Source organism: Myiozetetes cayanensis, unplaced genomic scaffold (assembly GCF_022539395.1).
Source record: "Myiozetetes cayanensis isolate MyiCay16 unplaced genomic scaffold, myiCay2020 scf3, whole genome shotgun sequence".
NCBI lineage: Eukaryota > Metazoa > Chordata > Aves > Passeriformes > Tyrannidae > Myiozetetes > Myiozetetes cayanensis.
In genome coordinates, this window is record NW_026087521.1 from 48,100,839 (window position 1) to 48,110,889 (window position 10,051).

General features: G+C 42.2%; 1 protein-coding gene across 2 annotated transcripts; it reads left to right on the forward strand.

The window, feature by feature from the left end:
* Positions 1-1,197: 1,197 nt before the first annotated feature.
* Positions 1,198-9,260, forward strand: LOC126645110 (osteocalcin-like). 2 transcript variants are annotated; one of them, XM_050325098.1, is made up of 4 exons: positions 1,198-1,555; positions 3,442-3,477; positions 5,322-5,391; positions 6,970-9,260. In XM_050325098.1, the coding sequence occupies exons 1-4, from the start codon at positions 1,489-1,491 to the stop codon at positions 7,097-7,099; spliced, it is 303 nt and encodes a 100-aa protein (XP_050181055.1). In that variant the 5' UTR covers positions 1,198-1,488; the 3' UTR covers positions 7,100-9,260. The 2 variants fall into 2 exon arrangements, with proteins under 2 accessions (XP_050181055.1, XP_050181056.1); XM_050325099.1 differs by having other exon boundaries at positions 6,797-7,112.
* The last annotated feature ends 791 nt before the right edge of the window (positions 9,261-10,051 follow it).

The following is a 10,051-nucleotide window of genomic DNA, read 5'->3' on the forward strand; positions in this document are numbered from 1 at the left end:
AAAGTTTTGTCCAAGGGAAAAAGTGAGAGATAAATGAGTTTAAGGAAAAAAACCTATTTGGATTAGGTATATTCACACCCACACTTGCTCTGCATGTTCCCAAGGAAGTAAATCTTATGATCACCAACCGGAGCAAACTTGCATACCCTAAAATCAACAAGTCTGCAGTGTCTGGGTTTGACTTGACACTGTGACACCACCAAAACAGAAGGCACAGGGCTAATGCTGTCTGGGTCTGTGTCCACAAATATCTTGTGACTCCAACCTCCAGTTAAGCAGTATAAATAATGAATACCAGCGATTTCTGTGGGATTTCATTAGTGTGAGCAATAATCGAACTCTTTTAAGAGACTACATGCTGGTAAGAAAGCTTGGGAAAAGCTGGGAAGACAAATAAAGCTATTTGAATTACTAGAATTGTATATTTATTTATTTAGATTATTTCAAGTATTCATCTGGAAGCACAGCTTTCCTAGAATACCTATTATTTTTAGATATTTATTTATTTTTAAACTGTTGCTCTGTTGCTGTAATAATATATATACAACAACTTTTGCTGTAAGTTGTTAGTATATATATATATATATATATTCGTCTTTCCTGGACTGTAGAGAAATTAACTTGGTTTTTTTTTCATCCTGAAAATTCTTTAAGATAAAAGACTGTTTCTAATAATTGGCAAAATCCCTAATGGCTCTGACTGCCCTTGGGAGCCTTTTAAACTGTACTCCTATAACCCTTGGAAATATCCCCTGCACATGGGTCTGAGGAAGACTGGATAAAAAGTGGAGGAAGATTATAAGTACTGTGCTGTTTGTGAGTCATGGCTTTGGGAACTTGAATAGTGGGTTTGGGAGTGTGGGAGTCATTGATAGATAGGCTGTAGGAGAGCCTCTGCGAAGCTCTTGATGTACCAAGCAACTTTAACCACTGCAATCCTGAAGAATAAAACACTTTTAGAGTCTCAATGTTTATTTCATTTTTAGACAAGAAAAACCAAAATAAAGCTTTGAAACTCGGAAGATTTCCAGGAAGAAAAATGAAAGACCCTCCTTCAAACTAACTTCCAAAGTTCTCAACACTATAAAAATCTCATCTCTCCAAAGTGGTTTGATGAAACTGTGAAACTGTCTGAAAATCTACTGTGTTTGCCCTATGCAAAATGTTTTACAGGTTTGTTTGTTTGTTTTTTTTTTTTTTTTTTTTTTATCCAGTTGTTTTTCTTCAACAGTCCCATTCAAAACCTCTGATAAAATCTTCTGGAAATGCCTCGAGTCCTGAGATGGATGTCAAAATGACTGCCAGGATCCAGTATCCCCTGACCCTAAGGACGGGCTTTGTTTTGGAGTGCCAGGAACACAAGCCAGATCCCCAGTCTTTCCAAGCAATCACAGGATATAAACTGCTGCCCAAAAGCAAGCCCCGGAGAACTTCAGTAACCTCCAGGAAAGCTCTGAGGTTAGGGAGACTAGCACAGCCAAAGAAGACATGAGGAGTCTGCTGGCACTGCTGATCGTGACTCTGGCCATGGCAACACTCTGCTGTTGTGAGCAAGGTAAGGGGACATCTTCCCAGGAAGGCTCTTGGGATCACTGCTCAACCCTGCAACTTGCCGCCAGCCTCCCTTTACTCTGGGACAGCTTTGGGAGGGAGGAGATGTACCACCAGTCATTGCACAACTTCAGATCTCTGCTAGAGAGACAGAGTCAGGAATGAGAGTGGGCTTGGGAACAGAGGGACCCATCTTTTGCCAGACATTTTCTTCCACTGGTCAACATCTACTCAGCCCCCACCTCAGTTGCTTATTGAATTGCAGCAGAGAACTTGAACATTTTATTATGTTTAAGAATTGAACAAGTTTATCATTTAGGTGAAGTGGCAAAGGTATGCTGGATGCTCACTTTTGAGTAAGAGGGTTGAGCTGCAGGCAGAATTGTGTCAGCCATAGGGAGAGGGATTTTGTGCCTTGCCAGTCCTGGAGTGCTGTAGGATCACAGAGATAGGCACCAAGTCAAGCTTCCCCCTGCAGGTAAATGTAGGATGTGGAGAATTGGAGGGAAATACACCTTCTTATTCCTGTTTAAAAAACAGTGAGTTGTTCCACTGAGATGAGCGCATCACATTTGAAGGTGATTCAGTGACAGTGACTGCATGATGAAAAGAGAGTAATGTAGTGGCAGCTCTATAATTGATGAAGAGAGAGGGAAGAGGAGAAAGATCTGAAAATGAGTGCTTTCCTATACATCAGGAAATGCAGCTGATCAGGAGAGAGGTCTGTCTTTTTCTGTATTACCTCATTCTGATTTAAATTCTGTTCAGTCCTTGGCATTGATATGTCATGATTCAATTCTGGCAAATATATTTTTTAATCAATGTTTTCCTTCTCTTTCTTACTTTTTCACTCAAGTACATATCTGCCTTTTTTTTTAGTCATTGTTATATTCCAGAATGCTTAATTGCCTAGGAGTAACTCCTAATTTTATTTTATTTTAAATCAAAGGAATGCATACATTGCTTAAAAATAGAACTACACATAGCACTTTTTGCACAAAATTTTTGTTTTGTTTTTGGCGCTTTTTTTAGTGTGAGGTTTTTTTTTTTTTGGTTGCTTGTTTTGTGGGCTGGTTTTTGGGGGTTTTTTGTGTTATTTTTTTGGTCTCTAGAGTTCTTCTTTGTGCCTGAAAATACAGTTGTGCCAAATACCTGGTGGCTTGGGTGGAACTGACACTGTTGAAAAAAGGTATGGTGAAATAGTGGAAGAAAAAAATTGTAAAATAGGGCAGTGTGTGAGAGCCCAGGTTAGGAGCTCTTAGAGGATGCTTTTCTTGGGTTTGCAGGGGGCACCATGGGTTAAGATCAGGACTGAATACAGAAATACTGTGTGTAAATTGCTCTTGAGAGAACTGGTGGGCCAGGTACCTCAATCTCATGCCAGAAAGCTGTGAGGACAGAGATGTTGCAAATTTTTGGATCTATTCCTCTTCCCTATCAATGGCTTGTGATTTCCCTCCAGAGGAAATGTACCTTTCCAAAGATAGAGGAGACACTAAGTTGTATTCATGTTCTGTCAAAATTTGGGGGTTGTCCAAATGGTCCCCTAACTCTACTTGTCCCTACTCTTAGTAAGGGTGGGAAGGGAGAAGGAGGAAGGTTTTTCTCCTCCTTTCACAGTGGTTATAAGTTTGTTGTGTCATTTAACCTGTCTCAGAGGAAGTTGAAATGAAACAAATCCAGACATAATGGATGAATTTTGCCATGTTGGTGAAGTCTGTCTCTAAATGGTGGGTGTTAATAAAACTCTTTTGGGAGAAACAGACCTTCTAGGTAAGTGGGACGAGCTGGACCCAGCTACTCAGTGGTATGTTTCAGTTACAGAGTACAGCAGAGGAGGATAGTCTAAATCAGCCCAAGCAGACTCTTTTCTGTCTGTCTGTCTTCCAGATCCCAAAGAGCCTTCAGGATCTCTCAGCGCTGACAGTGAGTATAGCACTGTGATTGATGCTCAGCTCTATTCTACTGCATCTGCCTCCTTTCTCCCCTTTGACAGGTTCAAGGGCTGAAGAAGAACCATGCTGAGTCCCTCTAGCTGTTTTCTTTTTGCTCCCTGAGTGCTGCAGTCCCCGAGGTGCAGCAAATAGGGAGGCTGCCTTTCACACGTGAGCAGGTGACATGAGGGAGGTCACTGTCCCTACAGGCTAGCATTGCTCCGGGTGTGCTAGTGCCATAGCCTGCATCTCCACAATCCCTGAGCAATCCCCTGGCAGCACATGAGTCCTGCAGCTTGTTAGGAGCTGGATGCATCTACCCTCTGTGAAACAGGTTTGTGTTGGTGGAGCAGCATGGCCCATCACCCTGCTCTGAGCTGGCTTTAGAGGCCTATCCAGAGTGACTGCTGTGTCCCCAGATTGTTGAGAGAGCAGAACCTGCCCATGGCAATGGACTGTGACATCCCTGCCAAATTCCACAACATGAGGGATTTGCAGTTCCTCTTGTCCGTCACCTGGGACATGGGGATTTGCACACCTTGGGATGTTCACAGTTTTTGCAGCAAGCTGATCCTGGCAGAAATCTGTATGGAAAATCCCTTTCGTTCTCCCCTGACTCTCCTTTCTCACATTTTAAAGGATAACATTGCTACTGAGGAGCATGAAAGCTGGTATTTTTCCAGTGAGCCAATACAAACACAGATTGGGAAAGAAAAAAAAAGAAGTGTAAAGAGTGTTCAGGGAAAGGTGGTGGTTTCTGACAGCTCATTAACTGGCAGTTTCTGTGTAGTCAGTATTTTGATCCAGACTAAACCTCAGCTTGCTAGAGAGGGCACACCTCTCACCTCCAAAGAGAAACACAGCCAAACACTTAATGATGACGAGGGAAGGAACAAACTCCACCATCTCCCCACAGACAGAGGTCTTAGAATCTTCTTCCCACCAGTGACAGCAATGACTGACATTCTGGTTTCCATGCTGAAATGAGTATTGGTGTGCAGCTGCCTGTGTGGCTGCTGTGCCAGCATTTGTGCACATCTCTGCTGGTGTGGGATGATTCCATGGAGTGAGGCTGTGCTGTGCTGAGCCCTGGATGAGGATGGGGAATGAAATGCCTCAAGTTCATGGGGGGCTTCAAAGCACCATAGTGTTTGCACAACCACGAATCGAGGGAGCAAATAAGCAACAAGTAACGGCGTGTTAGTGGAGAGCAGGGGCAAGTGCTGTTTTAGCTGAAAGACCTGTCATGTTCTCCAGGTCCTGAACACTGGAATCTTGTGTATTTCTCCCTGGGTGTATTTCTCCCTGTGTGATGTTTACTGCCGCTATGTTGTACTCTTTACCTTTCATGGAACCCTGTACGTGTGAGCATTGGTGTTACTGCCTGTTGCTCATGGCTTACTGGAAGCAATTTAAGGTCTGGTGGTTGGTATCCCATATCACTCTCAGTTGAATCACAATATAGAAAGAAAGCCAAGACTCTGAAGTTAAGCAAACCAGGGAGAGAGGGTGCCATTCTCTTTTCTTCTTATTCATATTTTATGCCTTCTGCACATTTGCTGTGGATTCAGATCATGCTGTATGATAAGGCAGTGGAGTTTATGACAGAAAAAGCCCTTGCTCCATGGAGATGTGAAGGCTGCAGTGAGGAGAGAGCCCAGCTGCTGGGCCTTGAGCGGATAGTGGGGTGGGGAGAGATGAACAGGCCATTAGAATGCTTTGTAGCAGTCATCTGCTTGTGAAGAGAGTAGACTTTCCATTTTCAGAGGTTAGGCTGGTCTCTGTTTCATAGACCATGGCCCTGCATCTCTAACCTGCAGTGTTCTCTCTTGGTAGGCATCAAGATTAAAAAAGAAGTTGCCAATGCCTTTGTGAAGAGGCAGAAGAGATCCAGCCTCTATGAACGGTAATGACTCAGGAATCGGGCTGAGTGCTGGACTCTGGACCTGTTTGGAAGAGGGGGCAGGAAGGCAATAGGACATGACAAGGCATTATTTTGTAGTACATCTATGTTATTACCTTCATGCTTTGGAGGAAAAAGGCTGTAGGAGACAGTGATGGATAAATGGTTCTTTTTGCATTAATACCATTCTGAGAGCTCATAGCTGGACTCCAGTATTCCTCCCAGGGAGAAAGACAATCCTAACTGTCTGGGCTAGCCATGAGGACAGAAGGATACAAGTTAGAAGCTGCTCTAACCTACAGGGTCATCAGAACCAATTTCCAGGATAAGGAGAATCACAGAACCTTGGTCATTGCCTCTGGCTTCCTACAAAGGAAGCACAGCTCTTTTGCAGGAATGAGGATAGATCAGAGTGGCTGTTCTTTCTGAAGCTATAGATCATACATCTACTTGTGCAGAAATCCCAGACATAAAGATTTGGAGAAATACTAGCTATTTGAAAATTTTGAGGTAATGCAAGGGTGTTCTTCATATGTTTCCTGGAAGGGGTTGTTAACGTACTCTTCCGCCTACATGGGATTTTTATTCAATCCATCTTTGGACTGGAAGGGTAATGTTGTTTTTAGATAATAGAAGATTGGGAGGCCCCATCTGTAGAGGGAAGGATCACAGTACTGTAGCAGAGGACTGAGCTGATGGTGAAACCTGCAGTGATTAAAATCAAGATGAAATTCAGTAGCAGCAACTGTACTGTCTGTACCGACAACCCCCTTACAGGTGGGGTATTGTAAAAGTAGTTTCTGCTCTAAGCATTAATTAGGAAGGACAGAGGTAGACAGACATCCTGGTGTATTAGTTGATGATGAGATAAGGTTGATGCAGAAATATGAATTCAACAACATGCAGTGGGGTATTTCCAATACAGAAATAAAGTAAAAATTCACAATGTAGTAGTGAGACTCCTGTGATGTTGTGTACAGTCTTCAGGAAAGATTAATTAAACCTGGAAGAAGAGCTAAGAAGGGCATCCAGAGCTGAGACTAAAAGATTTGGGCATGCTTATCCTGGGGAAAAAAAAAAAAATCTGTGTGGGGCTAGTGCTGTTGTCTACAACAGAAGTGAGGATGATGAGAGAAAAGTGATAAAGCTAAAGGAAAATAATGGCTAGTGCGAAAGTGAGTAGAAACTGAATAAAAATAAATGCAAGCAGGAAATAAAGAATAAATATGTAATAAAATTAATAATACTAAGAACAAAAAATATATCTGCATAGCTGGGGAGTGGGATTGAAGGCAAAAAAACCCCAGACGCTAACTGCTTTTGTGGCCTCCTTTGCTGATGAAAATTCCAGAGCAGTTGCTTTACGATGGGTTCAATCTCTCTTTTTTTTTTTTTTTTGGTTTCCCAGCATTGATCAAGTAGCCTGGTTATATGTAAGTAGATATTTAACTCAGCATGAGCTATCCTTTGTTGGGGCACCCTGGAGTATCACTCCTTTCATGCCAGTGTCAGGTGTGTGAACCATCTCCAACTGCATTGACTGAATCTGCAGAATGGTATCTCTGTCTTTGTCTACTCCAGGTACTTCGAGTATTATAAAAATCCAATGGAGCAGATGCACGAGCGCTGTGAAAATTATCCTCCCTGTGACTATCTCTCTGACCAAATAGGATTTTCCTTGGCCTACAACCGTTTCTTTGGGAGATACTAAGGATGGGAAAGTCTCTTCATTTGTTTGGCTTGGAACACTCTGAGCCCCACTGGAGAAAGAAGGTTGTGGGTGGGAAGGAAGGAAGAAAAATATCTAGACTGGCATCTACTTTCATTGTCTCCTTAACCAGCTGGAATGCAAGGCAGTAATTATCCTACTTGTTGAGCTTGCATTAGGTTTCTTCCTTTCATCTAAAAAAGTCTCTCTTTAGAGAGACCATGTTATTTTGAGCTTCACCAGAAGACTCTGTCTTGCCTCCTTCCATCTGAATCCCCAGGACACAATAGGTGAAAAAAATGGTGATTGGTCTCAAGAAAATCATTGCATGCCTTAGAAACAAAACTAGACCTCTTGTCCTTTTCTGAAAAATGCAGGGAGATTGTAGAAGAATGTCCCAGTTATGATGTTGTTACACAATGTGTGTAAATGTGATGGATCTGATCCTGGGATGCTCACTGGGAAGAACGAAGAACAGCCACCTCCTGTTAGAATTACTGGAAAGTTTCGTATTTTCACATAGTATAATTTCACAAAGCATGCATCACAGTAGGATCACTTTGTAAAGATAGAAGTGGGCAAATACTGTTGCAGAGACAGAAAGCAGGTTCCGGTACACTCTTCTGATTATTCTGTCACAAAATTTGCCAGTATAGCATCAACAAAGAAATCCCCAAAGGAATGTTTAAGGAGCGTTTCCTCCTTTTAGATGAGCTCTTCCATTTGTACACTGTATCCGGTGACTGTCTGTAAAAAGCAACTTGGAAATCTCTTGTTTGGTTGGTTTTTTTAACTGGTTTCTGGTGAAACTGAACATACCCGGGCAGAACAAAAAAAACCCCAACCTGTTCCTCTCTAATGCTATTGCATTTATGCTTGAAACTATAAGTGTCTAAGCGGCTAAAAAAAAAAAAAAAAGGTTATGGAATAAACAGAAAGAAAATTGATTCAAGAATGTATTGAAGTTGGGTCAGCATTTCATTTATTCAAGACAACTTGTATCTAAATATATATATAATGTATGTGTGTATTTATATACATCTTGTCTTCCCTCTGCACTACTTCATTCTGTCCTCTGGTATTAGTGTTATACCTTAGCACTTTCTGCACAGCCTTCCTTAATATGCTCTGTCAGCTTTCCTTCCCTGAGAGGTAGATGGCAGATCACACCTGCAAGGAAAAGGACTGCTGATCCTCAGCAGACTGACAGAGATCAAGTCTCTTGTTACGTGTAAGCTGGTGCAACCATCCTCAGCTGCAGATTGCAATAAACACTGCTTATGAAAGCAGGTCGGTGTGCTGCTTCTCTCTGTTTCTCTGTACAACCTTTACCTGTGGTTAAAAAGATGCCTGGAAGGTACAGCCTGCTTTTGTGAACCCTAAGGAGCAGGAATCCAGTGCATGAGTCTTCCTCCTCTCCTCCCGTGCCCCAGTGTGAATCAGAAGTGATTACATCGAAATTCAGGTTGTAGTTCCAGCACTCAGTGATAGTGAGGGAAAGAAGGTCCAGGTTTTTCCTGGTTCACCATCTACCCAGTTCAGTGTTTCTTTGAAAGACCTTGCCCTGAAGTAAGGACACAGGATAAATCCTCAGAGATGGCTGCCAGCAGGAGTGTGAGCGTGTCGTTTGGCAAGCTGCTGTGACTTGTACCAGTTGTGCTGATCTTGGCCAAAGGGAAGACACTTAATAAATATCTCTGCATGTCTTGGTCAAACACCCATGACCTGTAAATAGTTCCCCTATTGTAATAAACTGATGGGGCTTCACTGCTCACAGCAAAACTACCCTCTGAACACCATCTAGTAAAAATGAACAGAGTGCTTATTGGAAGAAGTGAAATTTTTGCTTGGAAAAATACTAGAGAGATTAGTGAAATCCTAATGTCTGGTGTAATAATAAAATAAGGATTTTGTTGTTGTTGTATGGTTTGGTTAGCACAAAAAGTTTCCTGTCTATGTTTGCATCATTCTGTCTCTCAGTAAATATTGTTTTCAAGCAAGTTGCAATGGGGGGCCTCCATTATGTCATCTACTCTGTCACCAGATCCCTATGTGGGCTGAAGTCATGACCTTTGGTGATCTGAGTGCACAGATCACATTACTAATTTACTGCTGAAATGGAGGAATTCGATTTTTGCTTGGTTAGTGCAGTTCCAAGTCCAAGTTCCACTACAAATCTTCTGCTGCCATCTTATGGCCATTGTATTTATTGTATTTAATAATACACTGCGTTTCTTTTAAATCATTTGAAAATGCAAATTCAGTGGCCTTTCTTTCTGATTCCCTTCATACTAAACATACACTAAGAGATCAGAAGGGAAAACCCAGGACATAATCTTATTAGTATGTGCAGCTGCACTGACATCTACGTGGGGCTGTTTATCATGATTGCCAAGATCTCACAGCAACACATCTCAGTTTCACTCTGTTTTATCTCTACACAAGCAGGAGAGGAGATGCCTCTGAATTAATTCACAAACCCTCCTGTGTACTCACTTTCAGCAGTCAAACAACGACTTCCTGAAATACAGCCCAAGATAGCAGAGAAATTCCAAAAAGGAGAAGTAGGTAGGCTTCATCTATCACTTTGTATCATTATTCATGCCATCATCTTATGTCCCCAGTGGTGACAGATATTGTCAGCAGCATCGACTGCTTTGGAAGCAGCCCAGTGTGAGACCTTTATGTCACCTCTCACCCTATTTCAGCAATATTTGGCAAATGCTCTCTGTCCACAGAATCTAAGCATCTGCACAAACATCTCTTACCTCAGGGAATCACACTATGTCTGGAGGTGCACCCCTCACCCAGCCTATCACTAGCAGGCCATGGAAAATGGTTTTTACTTCTCTGTGGTCAGAACCAAGGCCCTGACAGCTCTTGATTCTTTTTCCATACAGAATAGTTATCAGAGGCCATGGGGCTTTGAAAGTGAATAACTCTCTGCTGTTATTT